This window comes from Rhopalosiphum maidis, chromosome 1, assembly GCF_003676215.2.
Source record: "Rhopalosiphum maidis isolate BTI-1 chromosome 1, ASM367621v3, whole genome shotgun sequence".
In the NCBI taxonomy this organism is placed as follows: Eukaryota; Metazoa; Arthropoda; class Insecta; order Hemiptera; family Aphididae; genus Rhopalosiphum; species Rhopalosiphum maidis.
The window spans coordinates 70,744,861-70,765,384 of record NC_040877.1 but is presented as its reverse complement, the minus strand read 5'-3'; the positions used below and the strand labels follow the sequence as shown (position 1 = coordinate 70,765,384).

Here is a 20,524-nt window from a genome sequence, read left to right as displayed (position 1 = left end):
AAAACTAACTTGATAATAAACAAAAACAAAACTTCTTCTATTCCTGTTGAACGTAATACTTCTACAGAATTATGATTTATGACGTTCACAAATAGTGGCATAAATTACTAATAGGGTGTCTAAAATAAGTAATAACATATTTACATAAAACACAATCATATATGTAGATATATTATGGCCATACGTTGATCTTAAAATATAAAATAAAGTAACTGTAAAGAACCTATATATGTCATGTAAATATTTAACAAGAATACCACTTTTATGTTGTATGTTTGTCAAAACGTCCTCCTTTACAATATATAAAGTATTATATAATAAACAGGTCATATTGACATTCACTCCCATAATATAAATGGTGTTTTAAATACAATGTAGGTACATTGAAAACTTTGTAAAAACACATTTAATACAATATTCATCGCAAAAAGTTGTGCAAGTTAAGCGATCGAAAAGATAATTTATATTGTACCGGAAAATATCTTAGAAGCTTTTCTGTACTTAAGTATAGAATATTATGTAAGGTTGCCTAACCTAATACATTTTTAAATAATTAATTAAACAAAAAATAATAATAATATATCGTATTTAATAATTAGAATAGGTAGGTACCACAAGAAAAAAACCAAATGTTCGTCGTCATGCACTGACAATAACGTTGTATAGCTATATGAGCGCTTTAAGAACTTAAGCCACTCAAACTCCCACCCCATCTTTAATGGTAGATGGAATTTTTATATAGTCTTAACTCAAAACAAATAGGCCATATAGAAATATTAACTAAGATACCTAAGTGCCCAGTGATAATTGGCTATATTATACCATAATATTATTATTATGAAAATAACAATAACAATAAAACCAGTGTCAAAATAAAAATTTAATCAAATATAATTGAAAATATATTGACATATTTTTATAAAAATAACGTGGTACCTCATACATAAGTAGGTATAAGGTAGACAAACAAATAAAAAATAATATCAAAATCTAATAGTTATTACTTACTTATTAAATACTTAATTATTCATTTCATTTTAGATTGAATACTCGATTTTACTACTTAACCACTGAATCATCTGATACTTTGTCATTGAAAAAATTAAAGTTCAATATAATATGAATATTAATATATTTTAATAATGACCTATAATGTATCATATTTCATTTTGATACTGTAATAATCAATAATCATATAATCTATTCAAAACTAATATGCTATACATTGATAATTAAAATTATTTTAGTAATAATCGTATTGTTTTTTAATGAATTATTCTAAAAAAAATTTTCACTTGAGTTTAAAATGTTTAAATATAAACAGATTAATACCGCTCGAGAATTTTAAATTTAATTCAAAAGATTCGTGGTGAGAAACTAAAATAAGTTGCATCCTCTAGAGACAAGGTTTTTTTTTAATTTATGTTATAACATTTTGTAAAAAAACACATCTGTGTATATTATGTAAAGTAGTTTTTTTTAAATTTCACTAAAAAAAGTCATACATCTATATTTCTATAATTACGTACCTAGTGATTCAAGAATGAAAAAGAAAAGAAAATTATAACTTAAGAGAAAATATGTTATAAAACAAAAATTAAAAGTTTAAATTGATATTAATCTGTTGCTTGTCTGTATCTGTTGGTTAGGAGTAATTACCTATTTATATTTAATTTACCAGAAAAATGAACTCAATATATTAGTATAAACCTCTGTTCAAAAAAATGTAAAGGTTATATCGAAATAGAGTGTTATACCTTAGTTGGTTGTCATAAATTTTTTTTTTTGTAATATAATACCTATGTGTTTGTGTGTGTAATACTATTTATATAGAAATAGATACAACATGAACTTCATAGTTGTATAATATTATGGTAAGCTAATTTAGCAATACAAATTGTGCCGCAACATAATAAAACAATTTTTTCCTCGTTAATCGAAAACAACTTAACTTAACCTAACCCCCTCTCCTGTATACATGCTTGGCTAGTTGTGATATGTTAGCTCGTTATTTCTTTTTTTCATAACGATGACTTAAAACAACACACATAATTACTTTGACAAACGGTAATTTCTTATTTAACATTTAACAAATAACGGATTCATTGTATTTTAATAATTAATAAGTAAGATAAGTAAAAACATAATATTATCATACTTACCCATCGCTCAGTTTCATTCGACGGCATATAATTTATAATACATTACATGTTATTATTTTGTGCGGTAAAATAATTAAATTATTTCGTAAAAATATAATCCACAGATAAATGAAGTCGACCAGAATTTGTTGATGAATTAACTTGTATCTTTATTTTATGATAAAGCCTTTGCTTTATTATTTCTTATCCATTGTACAACGTTAATCTGCCAATAAGAGTCCACTTACTTTTCTGATTAGTCAGCACTAGGTTATTAATTATATTATAACACATCTTAAATTAATTAAAAAATTCAACCCTATTCTAATATTACAGTGACATAATGATTCTTTTTTAATAAACGAGTCTTAAGAAAAAAGGATGATCATAAATAAAAATGACATTTGTGAACCCGTGAAAATAAAAGTATTCATTCAAGCTAATAAATGATTGAGGTAGATAAAAATGAGAGGCTAAAAATAAAATAAAATAAGGACTAAGGAGTAAAAAAAAATAATACACTGGAAAAAGAAAATCAAGGGTGGTAGATTCCATTAGAGATCTTTTAGAATTCTGCTCAGCGCTATTGATGATGTGCGGTTGATTAAATACGAGTTTGCAACACGTGTTCATAACTCCCATGACGACAAATTGTCCATTTTCTGTATAGTTCAAAGCCAAAGGGTCGTCACCATTATAACATCCCCCCCTTGACGCTTATGATTTATTACATAACACTACACGATAATCATTAACTTAAAATGCATCGCTTATGTAAAAGCTCATACAAATAGCCCGTCAACCCATTGACTAAAATGCTAAAAAATTAACCATATTTTAAAAAATTTCATCAAAGTCAATCTTATATTATAAGACGTTTAATGTAAGATTTTTATGTTAAGCAACCAAACAATCCTAACAGCAAACAAAATTAAATACCTTAGTCTACCTGTTTACGATTAAGAACATCCTCTCTTTGGTATTTTACAAATAAAAATCTCTATAAAGACCTAAAAATGACTACCCTTGATGAATTAGACAAATTATATTACTTTTAATTCTATTATAACTTAAACTCTCACAGTAATCCATTAATCAAACAAATATCCTCCATTTTATTTTTCAAGAATATCCATAAATTACTCAAAAGACAATGGCCAAGCGAATTTCGTCAAAATTCTAACTTTAAATGTATAATGTATATAAATGTATATAAAAAAAATTGTGCTTATATATTTTTAATATTTTAAAAAAAAAATTTCATATAAATTAGAAAAATATTTATGAATTTAAAACTACAAAATAATTTGTACATTTTTGAGTTTTTATGAATGTTGTCAAAATTCTAACTATAGATTTCAATATTTTTTATTTGAGAAATTAATTACTTATGAGTTATGAAAAGATTTATATTTAATTTTCAAACATTTCTACCCAGCAATTTTTAATCAATCTTTATAAAAAAAAAAAACTAAATAAAATTTGTTATGCTTATAAATAACTCGAAAATATAATATAAACATTTGGTCTAAAATTAAATTGGAATAAAAATTCCCGTTTTCTTTTATTTTTTGTTTACTTTTCCCCATTATAATATAATAATTAATAAGTACTAGGAATTTTTAAGTTTAACCTCTTCAAAGTACAGACTATAGATCCCATTTGATAAACAAAACCACCCTCGTTTTTGAAAATCGAAGCATTTTAACGACAACTTATCGTGTACTCATCCACAATAAAAAATCACAGTAAAATCAATACATTCAACGCTTCGCTCGGAATCTAAGAAAACACAATAATACCTAAAAAGTACCAAGTCGGGTGGCAATTCTGAGTGCCTACCCATTAATGCTAATATTCTGTCATTTACCAAACAATATTAATGATAAAATGTATTTATTATACTCTTATCTGTATTGATTTTAAATAATTTTTATAAATAATAAATTAATATAAAAATTAATATTTTTTAGTATACTATTTACATTATTTTCAGGCAAAATAAAACAACATTATTTTAATATTTGTTATCGTTACATTCATTTTTAAGTTTTCACTTTTTTTAAATTTTGTAGGGTATCCCCGTACCTCACCACTCTACTTACCTATACTTAATATTAACTACTGGTCTGAATTTCGAATTCCCTCGACTATTTGAAAAAATACTGAGATATTTCACCAAAATAAACTAAACTACATAAAATCTGTTATTATCTGTAAAATAGATTGTTAATCAATTTAATGAATAAAATATAAGATTAAAAAATATATTCTTCAATAAAAATGTTCAACTATCTAATATTGTTAAGTACTTTATAAATTTTAAAATCATTCACTTTTTATACAGAATAGAAAAGCTGTACAAAAATAAATTTGAATTTTATGCATATCGATCATGCGCATATTATTATGTAACATATATTTCGATGACTCGATATACGCTGTCTACTATTCAATCGAAGTATTAATACATTGCATGTACTGTTAAATACAAGTTACCTACTTAATTACTAAACTATGATTTTAATTTTGTTTGGAAATAAAATAACGTAAAAATAAAAAATATGTCTTCATGAATAAAAATATTATGATATTGTACTCTGTATAAATAATATATAAAATATAGTGTTGGTATATTAAATTTAAGCTTATACAACTTTATGTTTATATTTAAAAAAGTATTTTATAATTATTGATAAACAATAGTATAAATATGAAAATCAGATATATGTTATATAATGTAGGTACATAATACAAATATATTGTACAAACATAGTTATTATAATACCATATTATAGTATTCAAGATAGTATAAAGTATCGGTTATTCGTATCTTATATCGTAAAAAATCAGCCGAATTTCTTAACCAATAAATTTGTTCAGTCATTATCAAATTAAAATATTGGATATAGTATCGGTTTTTATATCTAGATATTGGATATCAGAATATCTTATACCAGTTTTCTAATTATAATATACCATGATAAATATGAACGCAATTAAAAATAGTTGCATTAAGTTCTGAACCCAACTCAATTTAATATTTATTTTATATACCGTTAATTAACGTTTTTCAATAATGGGTAATGAACGTATAGGTAGTCTAAACATTGCGTTGTAATAATTAAAAACGTGTTTATTTAGTTGTCTAATTGATTTTTCTTTATTAAATGCAAGGTAACAGAGACCCCTTAAAAATTATTGTTGATGTTTATGTTTAATTGTTTACATATAAAATATATATTATATAAGTATGAAAAAATACATAAAAAATATTTTTAATATAGAACAAAAATTTGTGTACCCATACTTATATATTCTGTTGAAAAAAAATTAAATATCTATGCATGGTTTCTTTTTTTTTTTTTACAAGAAATATACAATCTATACAATTAAACATAATAAGTATATGTGAGATTAGAGTAACAGAACATTAAAGGGTTACGTGAATAAGAAGCCACCCATCAGTAGCACTTAGCTTGTTTATTATGTGATAACTTATAACTTATTAGGATTAAGTTAGATGATCCCTACACCATTTCCTTTTCAGCCTGCGACGGGGATTACCTGGAAGTGACAGGATATGTAGGTCTTTTATTAGAGGATTTTCATGGTTTTCTAATTTATTATAAAATCGTTTATAGAAAATAGCAGCTTCTTCTACTGTTTTTATACCTAGGTTTTTGAGGAGGGTCATGTTAGAGACGAATGGTGGGGCATTTGTGATTTTACGAAGGGTAATATTTTGGAAGGCCAGAATTGTATTTAAATTTGATTTTTGCCGATCACCATAGTTGAATTCCATACGTCCATATGGGTTTCAGAAGAGATTTGTATACTTGAAGTTTTGTTTTTAAAGATGAGAATTTATTTTTTGAAAGTAATACTTTTAGAGAGCGGGAGCGGGCATTAAGTATTAGTCATTTTTTTTTTATATGGTTTTGCCATGTTAGTCTTTTGTCGAGGTTGAGTCCTAAGTATTTAAAAGTGTCAAGAACAGGGATTGGTAAATTATTTACAGTTATGTGACCCATTACTAAAATTATAAAGATCAATATTTTTAAGAATATGGCATTATTATGCCTAAATTCAAAACAATTTAATATATTACGCTGAAATCCTCTTATTTTTGTCTAAAAGTTTGCAATTTTCAAGTTTTCCAATTGATTTTTGGTTTGCTAAATCTCTTAATTTACTAACAATATTTCGGAGTAAATGAGTACATTCAATTTTTAAAAATGTCAAATTTTTTATAACCTTGCATCCTTTTTTTTAACACAAGAGGTACTATTATTGTCGGGCACAATTAATGTGTTGTATCTTATTCCATACTTCTCTTCACTTCTTTGGAATGGAATCCTCCACTATAATTAATGTTACCAAGCCAAGTGAACTACTATAAAAGACCAGTATATCTGTTTATGAAATAAAATGTTTGGTTTATCATAATTATGCTTGTATACGCAGTACCTACAGTACTTATTTTGTATGCCAATAAAAAGAAGTTTTTGTGTTTTTCGATCATTAATATAGTCTATTAATAAAATTATATTTTAATTATTATGTAATTACAGAATTTGAAAGTGGCTAAAATCATTATTCTTTGATTACAACTTAAGTATCTATTTTTATCTAAATTTGAATTTAAAATTCGTATTAAAAAAAATAAGTTTATATAGATTTAGATTTACTATACATTTTTAAAAAAGATTAAACAATTTAATAACACTATATACGTATAACCTATACTTTTTTCTTTTTTAAAAATTAAATTTAAAATTAAAATTTTTAATACTTCATTGGTTGAATTTTTATAATTCTATAAAATAGTTTATAAATTAATAAAAAATAATATTTTAAAATTGCGACGTGAGATGCAAAAAGGACTATTAAAAAATCAAATATGTTTTTATAATTTTTTTCGTTCCACGCAATTAAACGTAGATATATTGACGGAACTTGATAGGCATGAGTTTGTTCTAATTCACTAGAGAGCAGAAGCCTATTAAGTAAAAATTGGTTGGGTTTATTTGCAATAAGGGTTGTGCTTAGCACCCCATATATGCTTCTGTAATAATGTATCAATAACATATTATTATTACTTTATTCGCGGCAGATTATAAAAAAATGTAATTAGTACGTGCAGCGACATCCAGTGGAATAATAAGTAACTAATCAAATTCGACTCCTACTTAGTATTTTGACACAGTATAATTAAAAATGTAACGTACGTATGTACGAACGATGAACTAAGATAGGTATACGTAAACTTAGTTATATATTCATGGTACGAAGAACTTTAAAATTATTTTATATCAAATAATAATTCTCAAATTACAATACCATATTATAAATTGTTATCTTTACTCATGTTAGTTGTTATAGTTAAAACAGTATATTTACTTATATTATGTTAGTAGTAATAACTAATATACTATATAATTTATAGCTATATCTATACTATTATAGTGTTATAGTATATTATTATACAAAAAAAAGTCGTTTTTTAACGTTGTTAGTGGTGATCTCTGGATCTACTGAACCGATACTGAAGATTATTTTACCAATAGAAAACCACATTCTTTGTGAGTGTCATAGGCATAAATTTAATCCGATAAAGTTAATTATTAATTACAAAATTAATAATTAAAATAAACGTGTAATAAGTCTAATTACTTTAGATATGGATCCGTGATCTATTCCTGCATGTATTAAAATGTACAAGTATCAACTATCAAGTATATAATAACTATAAATAGGTATATCGTATATAATTATACTATATGTCTATATAATTAGTATCGACCACAAAAAAATCATAAAAACGCAATTTATTTACCTATATAAATATAAAAAAATAAATAGATAATATGTATAATAAATATTTGCAGTAATAATGGTGATACCTATTAATATATATTATTCGTTTTAATTAAGTATTCGTATTTTTTTATTCTTTTTTTTTTTTTTGAGATATATTTGATTTAGGTTAATGAATTATTTACCTGATACCTGAATATTTTATTTTTATTTTAAAAATATTGATAAAACTGTAAAAATGAATTATTGATTTGCATTAGTATTAGTAGATTCAAGATTGTAGATATATAAGCAGTAGCGATTCTGGCGTATATAGGTAAGGTGAGCAGCTCTATACGTATATATGAAATTAACTTAAAAATAAAAACATGTTATAATAGGTACATTATTAAAGTAATTATACAAAAACAAAATAAAAAAATATAAACGTTGAGATAGTCAAGCACGTATTTACGAGGAGGGTCCGTGGGGTCTGGATTCCCCCCCCAAAAAAAAAACTTATTTTTAAAAAATAAAAAGTTTTATATATTAACTAATGTTACCATACGTTCCGGTTTTCCGGGACTGTCACTGGTTTTTGATTTAGTCTACCGGTGTCCCGAAAAATAACTTCGGGACGCCTATACATCCCGGTTTTAGGAAAAAATTTAAATTATTTAATTTCGACAACTTTTTCTAATAATAATAATAATCGAGTTAAAATGTTATTGTTAACGAATAATTTATAAATCAATGATACCAAATTCATAAGCTAAATATAAAATAATAATATAGTGTATAACATTGTTGTATTTGTAAAACAATGGCTAATATGATTCAATAATATTGATTTATTAATTAATTTGCTATTTTTTCTGTTTGTCCAGGATTTGCTTGATAAAATTATGACAACCAATTACTCTCAACCATGTAAAAAATAAAAATTGTATTTAAAATTATTTAAATACCTTCTCTCGAAAAAAGAAATAAAATTCTGACTATTTGCCTAGCGGTAATAAATTTTAGTGTAACTGAATAAATTATTTTACTTAACTAATATTAAAAAATAAATATCACGTTTCAATTAAACCTATTTTTTATAATTTCTTCAACGTGCCGAAATAGCTCAGTTGGGAGAGCGTTAGACTGAAGATCTAAAGGTCCCTGGTTCGATCCCTGGTTTCGGCAACACTTTTTTTGATATTTTCAAACACATTACCTTAAATTTTTTGTAATTAAAATAGATTTTTTTGTACTTCATTAACTATGATACTATTTTATATTAACAAAAATTTAATGCTATCCGATTAATGGCAGTTTAAGCATATATTTATACTCAAATACAAAACCTAATCGATAAACTTACAATATAAAACATATTTGGCAACAATGTAAAATTATTATCACACATATTTTGTACTATTGAACAGTACAGTGTTAGAACCACGATCATTTTGAATACTGCATGTCTACATTAAATGTTATGTAATCATTTATGTATCTAGAAAATTATTATCAGTTAAACATTTTTACTTAATATTTATCGTAATTATTATTGACATTTATCTGAAAACCACCAATCATTATTCGTTACCATTAATAATATATTCTATTGTTGCCACCGACTACTATTAGTTCTATTTAGTATTTTAGTTTTTTGGTATCAACACGTCATAATAATATGTCATACAGATATGTATTATGTACAGTTAACCTATATTTTTTTTTAATTTTACAGTTGTACACGGGAAGTTAAAAGTTTCGAATAATTATAATTATACATTTTGAAGTAAGTTGATTGCCTTAATATCATGAAAAAAGATCACCAAAATTCTACAATTTCAAAATTATTTCGATTTGTTTCCATAATCTATTTTTTTTTTTATTTTATAATAGTATCAATGTATACCCTTCTTCAATAAAGCTGCGTGTTCGTGTATCATTTTTTACATATTACGTGTATTTAATGTATACAGGCAAACAGTAAATATTATTCTCATTCTTATTAGTTTTTTTTTTAAATTGGCTAAATTCGCCAGGCTAATTTAATTTAAATTATTATTTACAATTTATACCTAATTTTACAACTATGTAATACATCTTAGAATTAATATCCTATAATTTTATCAATATTTAATTCTACCAATTAAATATTAGACTCCATTAAATTATTTTTTTTTCTCCATAAAAATTTACTATTTAATTGAAATCAAAATAAATATGTGTATACTGCATTTAATTAAATTTTTTGTATTGTTTTGTTTTAAGATAATTTCAGATGAAACCAAAGGTGAATCTAGTCTTGAAGCAAAATTATGAACAATATTCAAGAACTATTATGGACACACAATAACGTACGGCTTCAAATTTTGATATTTTATGAAACTATACCACGACTAGATCAACGCTTCTCTTACGGTGTCGGGGAAACTTATCTTTCTAAGCTATAAAATGAAAATAAGTTAAATACTAATTAATTTTATTATTATAAACTCTATCTTACTTGCATTAGTGATAAATAAGCATGAATAACACTTTTAACAGCTAAACACGGCATCAACGCAATATTAATTATGGGGGTTGTTAAAAAAAACAAAACTGTTGTTAGAAAAAGCCCTAGACAGCATCAATGCAAATATTGTTATAAGATTTTCCCATTTCCCAACGTGTTGAAAAAGCATTACAGGGTCCATACTGGTGAACGACCATATGAGTGTGATTTATGTGGAAATAGATTTACACACCAGAATACTCTAAAAAACCATAAGATGTGCATTCACAATTGTGGTCGGGAAGAAGATTTTACTTGTGGTCATTGTGACAAAAAGTTTCCAATCAAGGAACGACTTATTGAACATGTCCGCATTCATACCGGATATTATCCTCACAGGTATTTTTTTTCTTTTTATTACCATTTAATTTATGTGTAATAAAACAAGTGTATTTTAGTTAAAATACATTATTTTTATCTTTCAACTATCAATAGTAAATTATATTATTTCCATTTAAAATATATTTCTCACTTAAAAAAAAAAAAATAGCAATCAAATCAATCAATTTGATTTTAAAATAATAAATTAGAAAATATTTAATAAAAAATTATCATTTAGAGCACATAAATATTCATAAATTGGCCTTAGTTTTTAAGAAAATACTGGTGGTGGATTTTCAATATAATAATTATAATTGACCAAATATGTGTATTTTTTTCTTTTAAGTGTTATAGAATTATTTAAAAACTAATCTATTATGATATTTAAAACTAATTAAATTAGTTTAATTATAGTTCTATTTTATGTAATAGTGTAAGGTAACTATACTATTTGTGTAGTACTTTTACTGTCATTAGCATATGCTCTAGTCTATTTCTTTACAATGAACTATAATCATGAAGTATTTCCTATTGTACTAAACATTTTAGTTTATTATGATGTGTTTTTTTTTTTTTTTTCAGTATAAAAATTGTGCTATTTTATTTACCTACCTAAAATGTTTAATATGCAGAACTATACTTACAGTATTTAAACCCTAAAATTATAATTTAAAAAAAAAATTAATTATACTGCAAATTAAAATATTAAGACGAATAAAATTATATTATAAGATTTTTCTAATCTTAGCTTTGATAAATAATGCAAGATATCAAGTATAAAAATATACTAATCTATTATCCATTTAGATTATAATGCTAATTAAAAATATTAAAATTAACTTAATAGTACAAAATGGAAAATAAATGTATATATTATATAATGCCTATTTACCATGTTTATTTTTTTGCATTAAATTAATATATTATATAAAAATATTTTTATTTTTATAATATTTTATTAGTTTAACAATATTATAAGGAACATAAATATCTGTATTCACTTATTAATTCAGTCTGATTTTAAAAGTGATTATTTATTCTATTTAACAATTTTGTATTATTATTATCATCATTTCAATTTGCATTTCTAGAACAATTTCTATAAATTTTTTAGATGCGACAAATGCTTAAAATCCTTCACAAGAGCCAGTCAACTATGGCAACATGCGCGTTCTCATAACAAACAATATACACTAGAATGTGCAATATGTCATCAATTATTTGCATGTCGTTCAGTTCTTCGTGGCCATATGAAACGGCATATGGGACAAAATGATTATGTATGTGAAGTGTGTGGAAAAGCGTTTTTACGTAGGGATGGACTAACTAAACATCTATCTAGCTATCATAATAATATCAGAGCATTCACATGTAAAATATGTCATAAACAGTTTAAAGGACATATGATACAACATTTGAGGACACATCGTCATGAAAAACCTTATGAATGTAAAAGTTGTGATGCTCGTTTTGTACAACGTTCTCAACTGACAGTACATGAAAGAAGACATAGTGGAGAAAAACCTTATCCGTGTCCAGTTTGTAAAGTATCTTTTGCACATTCAACAGCTATGAAAATGCACGTAAGACGTCATACTGGAGAAAAACCATTTAAATGTCTTGTATGTACCAATACAGCATTTACACAACTACCACATTTAAAAAAACATATGTTAACTATACACAAAACAGACAAACCTTACTTGTGTGTTAAATGTAATTCATATTTCAAAACAAAAACTCAAATAATTACTCATGAAGAAACATGTTCACCAAAACAAGAAACAAAAGAATTTATTCCCCCTGGTATGGCTTTAGATCGAATGCGAATGTTATTGGCAGTCTTACTGATACGTATATCAACCACTGAACGTTTAAATGCATTAGGTTTTGGAAAAAGACTTATTGATTTGGTATTATGTGATTCTATTGAAAATTCTGGTCGGAGTCCTTACCGTGGAAATGGTCAAAGCGAAAATGACTTGTTAAAAAAGAATATTGAAATATTATTAGACTGGACTGTCCCAAAAATGTATATGGACCGATTTAAAAGCGAACGACGTACAACTGAAGAAATTTTAGAGGAATTAACGTCATGACTTTAATTTATAAATAACATGACAATTACTTGTTAGCTTATATAGATTAAGAACAATTTGATCCATTTTCTGGTTTAATTAGAAAATTATAACAAATCTTAAAATGGCACAAATTTACCTGATCAATAAATCAGATTGCATAGTATAATTTATAAGCTACTTGTTCTTCCACAACTATCTCGCAACGCTGTATTTATAGCTCAAAACTGGTGGTGGTGAATTTGAGTACTAAATGTTAAATAATTCTGAATATTTATTGTAATATATGTTCAAATTGAGAGATATTAATTATTATTATGTATTATAAAGCAATTTATAAAAGTAGTCTGTAGAAACTTATTAAGCTTTTTCAATAGGTAATGGAAATATTAACTTATTAATAAAATATCGGTGTTGGTTTTCACAGATGATAATACTATAATAATGTACACCTCCCCTTGCTTATCGCTGTAACTAATTTATTGACATATGTAGTTTGATTTCAGACATCTAGTTAAATTTATTATTTATTCAAACCAAAATGAATTGTTTTTAGGTGTTATGTTAACAAAACTTGGATGCCAAAGTTTAGAAGTTTAGTTCATTTTTAATTTTAATTTTATTTTTTTGAAAACCAAAGACTTAAGCGGATTACCAAAGAATATTATTCTAGTCACACCAGAAGAATGGTGAGAACCGCTACTTTATCATAACAATCTATTCATACATTTTACATTAATTTAAATTTTGTTGATATTTCAAATTATTATTTTTATTTCCCAATAAAGTTTCAAGTTTTTTAAATAATTTTCACAACTTCTTAGCATCAATAAACAGTTATTTTTTATAGGTATACGATGTATAAGTTATTGAAAGCATAGAATATTCTAGATTTCATAAACTTAACGTATGAATGAAATATTTAATATATGTATGTGTATTATATCTGTTACTTTTAGTTAAATTTAATTTTTGTTGTGTTCATTTTTTTTATGGATTATATTTAATTGTTTTATTTAAAATATATTGTATTAGTTTATAAATTATAACTATATCAAATTAATGGTATGTTTAGAGTGTGAAAACTAGTGAATTAATTATAAATAACCTGGTTTATTGTTATCTGTAATTTATTATTTAGTTTACCAAAAGTGTGCAAACTATGCTATGTATCATACATTATAATTTTTTGGGAAATGTTGTTTGAGTATCTTATTTTTGTTTTGATTTAAAAAAAAAAGAAAGAATATCTTAAAAATCAATTTTTGTGTATATTATTTTACCTTTGATCTTAAATAATTTTTAGAAAAAATGTCTAACAACATAAGCAAATTTAATTCCAAAAAAAAAGTAATAAATAACTTTTAGGCACCTTTTTTAAAATTGTTACTAAAAAACTAAAATATAATTTTACAATCTGTACACAAATATTAATACAGTTATTAAATAGATTTATAATTTTTTTTTTCTATTAGTACTACTTTCAAGTATGAACATGTTCATTTATATGATATGATCATCTTTGTTTAAGACAGTGTTTGGTGATTGATTAAGTTTAGTTAAATAATAGGAATTAATTATATTTTGAATATTTAGGTTATGGTCTTAGGTTCTATTGCTGACATGTCAAGTAAAATGAGTGAAAAGTCAGATTTATAGCTTGAAAAGATTAAAATATGTTAAGAGGATGCAACACCCGCATGAGTGTTACTAATGTAAAACCTAGCAAAAACTGTTTTCCATGGCAAAGATCTAAGAAGGCTACGATAATAACTAAGAAACAAAATTTTCACCACATAAAAAGGAGAACTTTGGCTGTGAAATATTGTTTTTTTTTTTCAGATATCTTGACTTAAAAAAAAAGTTATTTAAGTTTAAAAAAATTAATATTTTGAATTGATTATAAAAATAAAAACAATATTTCACAGATAATGTTAACTATATTATATATAATATGGAGCCTTTTCCATCACTACTTCAGCCTGAGTGGTTCTATCCCACGCAAAACAGCTTTTGCTATGTTTTACATGTGTAAGATAGAGACAACACATGCAGGTGTGGTCCCTTAAGATTAGGGCCAGTTGTACCAGAACAGTTTAAACTAATATACTTTACTACCCATCAAACATTCTTAATACTTGTCGGCATTACTAATATTGGGATTTCCAATTTCAATAAAGTAAAAAAAAAAATAGATTTTTATTTAAATTTCTAGCTGTTTAAATAAACCATTATTATTATTTCTATGTCAGATTATCAAAACATAGTTAATAAAAATGACTAATCATATTCATTCAAACACATTAAATATTAAAGAATTATTTTTTATTACAATCATATTATATTTTTTAATACATTAAACATTCTCACTAACTTTCCAATTGTTTGATAAACTTTTTTTCTTCTTAATCGTAGGTTTTAATTTATTATTTTTAACACCATTAATTGGTAGTTTTCTTTTATTATTTTTAATATCCTCAGTTGGCAATTTTCTTTTAATATTTTGTGTCTTATTAGGAATACTTGTACCAATAATCGTGTCATCTTTAACTTCTTCAGCTTCTTCGTCAGATTCATCTTTTACCATCTTTGATTTTCTATAAAAATAAAAATAGTTTTGTTTAAAAATTCAGAAATTTATCTAGACTAATACTACCTATATACAAATTTCTCAGCAATATTTTTATATTAAACAAAACTATAGTACATATTATTCAATTATATTATCTTGATAAGTTATATTTTGGAATTAAATAAATGATAAATAATAGAATAATGGAAGATATTCTATATTTCCACAAAGATTCCTTAAGACAGTTATTAAATAAAAAAATTCAAGTCTAGTGACATTACTGATTTTCAAAGCTGATTCCCTCACTGCTGAACAGTCAAGAGACTAAGTATCAGTGATACCTGGGGAAAGAGTATTGTTGTACATTTGCAGTATGAGGTTAACTGGTATTGGTGGAAATTGGTTTTAATACCATTGAGGTTTTATTTAATATCAAATAATATAAATTTTTTTTCATAATACCAAGAGATTAATTAAAAGTAATATGCTCATTATTTCAGAAACTATAAATGTTATTGAAAATATTTTTTTTTAAGTCTATAAATCATATTTTACTATTTGTTATACTTATCAAAACTGAACTGCAAGTAATAACTTAAACTTGTAAATTAAATTTACACTAGCATAGTTGATTTTAGACTAAATTGTTAATTATTAATTTTTTTTTTTTTCAGTGTTCAGTGATAATTTTAGTATGTGAATACCTATGTATAATGTGGCCACTCTGTTAAGGTAGAATCAATGGTATATAAAAATCATAAGCTTTAATAAGTAACTTTGAAGATATAAAAGAACTTAATTTTTTAATATGAGGATAAACTAATATACATAACATCAGTGGCATATCCAGAATTTTTTTAATGGAGGGGGGGGCACACACACTCTAAAAATTTATAAGACATATTGTAGTATGTTGTTCATGTATACAAATAAATAGAAATCTTTAAAACAAAAAATAGTAAAAACAGCCAACGAAGGGGGTCCTGGCCCCCCTTAAATACGCCAATGCATAACATTAATTGATGGATGGGAAGAAAATTTCCAAATGTTTTCCATAATAAAATTAATGTGAATATCAAGTCAATAATAAATAATGTTTAAGTGAAAATATTTCATAATTATAATCTACATTCAATATTAAAAAAGTTGGCTATATAAAAAACCTAAAAAGTCCTAATTTATTAGTATAAAATATCCTTATTAAAGAATAAGTCTTGCAGAATCTTACCTATTTGTCAATAAAAGAAATATGACATCTAATATAATTAATAATTTATCATATTACTTACCTTAAGGAATTGTTACAAATACAAGTAATTCTGCAGTCTAAAAACAACGAACAACTTTCAATAGGTTTCTTACTATCATTGAGTTTCCATACAGTAACAAGACCATCACTTAATGCTGTTACAAGTCTACTATCAACTTTAATTAAACATTTTACTCTAGTATCTCCGATTTTTATTTCCCATACACTTTCTTTATTAATAATATCATAACAATGCAGTGTACCATTTTCTGAGCCATAGCATACCAAATGTTCCTGAAACAAAAAATAAATTAGGATTACTTACTTACTCTAATACAACATACAAATTAATTAAATATAATTGTCACCTACGGTTATAAATGTGACTCCATGTATTTTATGATTATCTTCAATTGTACAAGCAATACCAGCAGTTTCTACATTAAAAATCATTAACTTAGTATTTAACGGTAAACCATAATACTGTCCAGCTGGAGACCAAATGATATTATCAAAAAAGTAATAAGCACTCATACTAAAAAACAAAAATAAATAAGTCAATTGTCAACAAAATAATTTGCAAATTGTACATTTACCTAGACTGATTTGTAGTGTAAGCAGGTCTTCCTTTCACTAAATTCCACGTTCTTAGAGTTTTATCTTTTCCAACAGATAATGCTAATTTTCCACTAGGATGAACTGCTAAAAATGAAACAGCTGTAAAAATTAACAAGACAGAAACATATTAATACATTTTGGGAAACAAATCTAGTTTAAAATGAAATTTTGGATTTTTATTTTTGGAAATCATAAGTTATACTGAAAAAAGTATACTAATATCATATTTTCAACATTATGTGGAAAGTCAGTGGATATATAGAGGAATACAGAAAATTGTTTGTTTTTTTTTATTCCGGTGGATAAACGCAACAAACACATACTTTTTAAAGCAATTAAAGATTGGATTCTAACAGATACTACCATGATTAGTGACTGTTGGAAAGTAATTATAAAAACATTAGTATATAAATAGTATAACTAGATAGGACAAAGGGTATTAGCCAATTTTATTTTATAATACTGTTTTTAAAACATTAAAATACATTTATGTATTTAAATTTAATCACCAGTCTACCTGATCCTTTATGAGCTTTATCCCATAATTTTTTAAGCTTCCATGTGCCAGTCTCAAACATTGCTATTGAACCATCCTCACTAGTGCTAATTAAATGTGACTCATCTGGTGTAAACGCTAAAGACGTTACTGTGCCACTGTGCTGTAGTATTGTGTGTACATGACATCGCCTGATCATATTATATATCTCTATAGTCTCATCTGTACTACTTGATGCCATATACTTGGACGAACACGATACTGATCGGATACTAGCTTGATGAACATGATCATTAAATGATTGGACCAGTTCTAGATCTTTAGACTTCTGTTATAGGACAAACAAATTAATAATTAAAATTGTATTACATTGTATGTACAAGAATTAGGTATAACTGCGCTAAAAATATTAAAAAATATATTTACTTGACTTTTAAAGCGACATTTTACACCAATCACAAATGATTCATAAGTTCCAAGAATGATTTCAAAAACATCCATAACTATTTAAGTGAATATTAAAGAATTAAAAAATATCTATGTAAAATTAAAATCGAACATAAATACAAATAAAAGCACGTTTTAAAATATAGTATGTACACCGCGATATCAAGATTGGTGATACATTATAATAATAATATTAACTACTGTGCACATGGCCGACATGAAGATTTCCTTATCAATAACTTGGAATTTTGACGCTTGTTCTGTTACTAACTTCATGTATATAAATAATGGTAGTCATTGAATCACGCCTTGGGAAACCACAAAACACTAAAACAGCCGTCCCGCAAAACGAAGACACTTCTGAACATTTTGTTTACTTGAACTCGTATCCATTTAAGTTCGCGTTAAGTCGACCACCTTTCGCAAAGTACTTAACTTTACATTCAGTATTCTAAGTTATAATGGCTGACGTTTTAGACTTGAACGCTGAAGATTTTGTGGAAGAAGATGACGGTAATATAAATATATTTATTTATTATTTATCCTTAACATTAAAAAGACGCAATTTAAATTGATGTGTAATATATGTTATTCATTTTCCCGATATTGCGATTGATATTAATACGAATGTAAATTATATAAACAATGTTTACAATAACGAAAATAACTTGTTTTAAGTTTGTTTACTATACAACGTATTGTAAAACTTTCATTACAACCTTATAATGCTAAAATATTTTCCTACTATTAACTAACCAAAATAATTAAATTGTCATATTGATGTTTTTATTAATTTTTCACTGAAGACCATGAGCCTAACGAAGGACCAATTTTTTGGGTAGGCTATAGCCCTCATATCTTCTCCTTAGTAATCTGTGTGGATATTTTACCTAAACTCTTCTACTAAGTTGATACATTTGCTAATGGCTTATGATAAATACAAATTTACAAATGTATATATAATTTTTATTCAGTATGATTTATCAAGCATACATCTCCATTTTTCCTTTAATAATGAATTTATTCAAGTTTTTATTATTGGAATTATTGAATATTTATAAAGAGAATCGTATTTTCAATTATTTAGATTTATAAGTACAAAATCAACTTATTAATTTTCAATAAATTGGAGCTCATTAAAAAAAAAAAAATTGCATAACATTTAAGCATTTACCAGGTTCAAGAAACAGTGTTACAACATACTCGTTCTTAGCCAATTTGATACCTCATATGGGAAAAAAACTTATAATTTATTATTCAATATATATATTTGGGGGCTTAATCCCCTCCCCCTAAGTCCTAATTGTGCCTATACTTAACATTAATGTTGTACAAAATAACTATTGTATGATTATAATATCTATTTAATTCAGTTGTTGTCAACTTTTAGATAAGCATATTTATTAAAATATTTTGTTGTATTTTTGACAATGTGTTATTAAATTTTATTCATTTTAAATAGTATAATAGCTTGAATACAATATTCTATAACTTATAACTCCAAATTAATAAACACTTACATGGTACTATATTTGTATATTTTAATTTAATATATAAAGTTGTTAATAGCTAAGAAAAAATATTAAATTAAAATTACTAATTCTAGAAGGTGTCTCAAAACTTAAAGATAAAGCCAGAAGAAGGAAAGGACGTGGATTTGATGATAGATCTAAAAGAGATGATATTAAAGATGAAGACATGGAATTTGATTCTGTGGATCAAAATGATGATGATGGCCCTGGACCTCAAAGATGTAATTTTTCAATTTTCATATTTTTTTTATATATTATTTACATTATCTATTTATTTCATTTATACAGCGGTTGAAGGTTGGATTTTATTCATTTCTTCTTTACATGAAGAAGCACAAGAAGATGATTTACATGATAAATTTGCTGAATTTGGAAAAATTAAAAATCTTCATTTAAACTTGGACCGTAGAACTGGATTTTTAAAAGTAATTATTATTTAGTTCATTATTGTATTTTCAATATTATATATAATTTTTTTTTTTAAGGGTTATGCGTTAGTTGAATATGAGTCATATAAGGAAGCATCTAGAGCACGTGAAGGACTTAATAACACCGATATTTTGGGACAACAAATAAGTGTAGATTGGTGCTTTGTAAAAGGAGCAAAAAGGTATTATTAAATAATAATAACCATATCATTGTATTATTTATTTTATTATTTTATTTTTTTTAGAATTAAAAAATCAAGACGTCGTATGGCTAATTATTAATCAAGTAATT

General features: G+C 25.0%; 3 protein-coding genes and 1 non-coding gene across 4 annotated transcripts; 3 read left to right on the top strand and 1 right to left on the bottom strand.

Moving 5' to 3' along the window:
- The first annotated feature begins 9,055 nt into the window (after positions 1–9,055).
- Trnaf-gaa lies at positions 9,056–9,128 on the top strand. The gene has a single exon. It is a non-coding gene; the product is annotated as a tRNA-Phe (tRNA).
- Positions 9,129–9,414: 286 nt separating this feature from the next.
- On the top strand, positions 9,415–14,094 carry LOC113560347 (zinc finger protein OZF-like). The gene is made up of 3 exons (XM_026966171.1): positions 9,415–9,729; positions 10,209–10,830; positions 11,927–14,094. The coding sequence occupies exons 2-3, from the start codon at positions 10,514–10,516 to the stop codon at positions 12,909–12,911; spliced, it is 1,302 nt and encodes a 433-aa protein (XP_026821972.1). The 5' UTR covers positions 9,415–9,729; positions 10,209–10,513; the 3' UTR covers positions 12,912–14,094.
- Positions 14,095–15,198: 1,104 nt separating this feature from the next.
- LOC113560348 (p21-activated protein kinase-interacting protein 1-like) lies at positions 15,199–18,440 on the bottom strand. Its single transcript, XM_026966172.1, has 6 exons — positions 18,252–18,440; positions 17,847–18,153; positions 17,308–17,428; positions 17,084–17,246; positions 16,752–17,005; positions 15,199–15,487 (listed from the first exon to the last, which is right to left on the bottom strand). The coding sequence occupies exons 1-6, from the start codon at positions 18,324–18,326 to the stop codon at positions 15,247–15,249; spliced, it is 1,161 nt and encodes a 386-aa protein (XP_026821973.1). The 5' UTR covers positions 18,327–18,440; the 3' UTR covers positions 15,199–15,246.
- Positions 18,441–18,575: 135 nt separating this feature from the next.
- On the top strand, positions 18,576–20,524 carry LOC113548835 (RNA-binding protein 8A). Its single transcript, XM_026949917.1, has 5 exons — positions 18,576–18,785; positions 19,879–20,025; positions 20,093–20,229; positions 20,290–20,414; positions 20,478–20,524. Exons 1-5 carry the CDS (start codon positions 18,734–18,736, stop codon positions 20,512–20,514), a joined length of 498 nt encoding a protein of 165 aa, XP_026805718.1. The 5' UTR covers positions 18,576–18,733; the 3' UTR covers positions 20,515–20,524.

Excerpts from the sequence above, each read along its gene's own strand:
- LOC113560347 (XM_026966171.1), top strand. The coding sequence starts at position 10,514 with ATGGGGGTTGTTAAAAAAAACAAAACTGTTGTTAGAAAAAGCCCTAGA. Across the intron at positions 10,831-11,926 it reads ACCGGATATTATCCTCACAG|ATGCGACAAATGCTTAAAAT; the intron begins GTATTTTTTTTC and ends TAAATTTTTTAG.
- LOC113560348 (XM_026966172.1), bottom strand. The coding sequence starts at position 18,326 with ATGGATGTTTTTGAAATCATTCTTGGAACTTATGAATCATTTGTGATT. Across the intron at positions 17,429-17,846 it reads TAAAGCTCATAAAGGATCAG|CTGTTTCATTTTTAGCAGTT; the intron begins GTAGACTGGTGA and ends TAATTTTTACAG. Across the intron at positions 17,006-17,083 it reads ATGGAGTCACATTTATAACC|GAACATTTGGTATGCTATGG; the intron begins GTAGGTGACAAT and ends TTTTTGTTTCAG.
- LOC113548835 (XM_026949917.1), top strand. The coding sequence starts at position 18,734 with ATGGCTGACGTTTTAGACTTGAACGCTGAAGATTTTGTGGAAGAAGAT. Across the intron at positions 18,786-19,878 it reads TTTTGTGGAAGAAGATGACG|AAGGTGTCTCAAAACTTAAA; the intron begins GTAATATAAATA and ends TACTAATTCTAG. Across the intron at positions 20,026-20,092 it reads TGGCCCTGGACCTCAAAGAT|CGGTTGAAGGTTGGATTTTA; the intron begins GTAATTTTTCAA and ends TCATTTATACAG.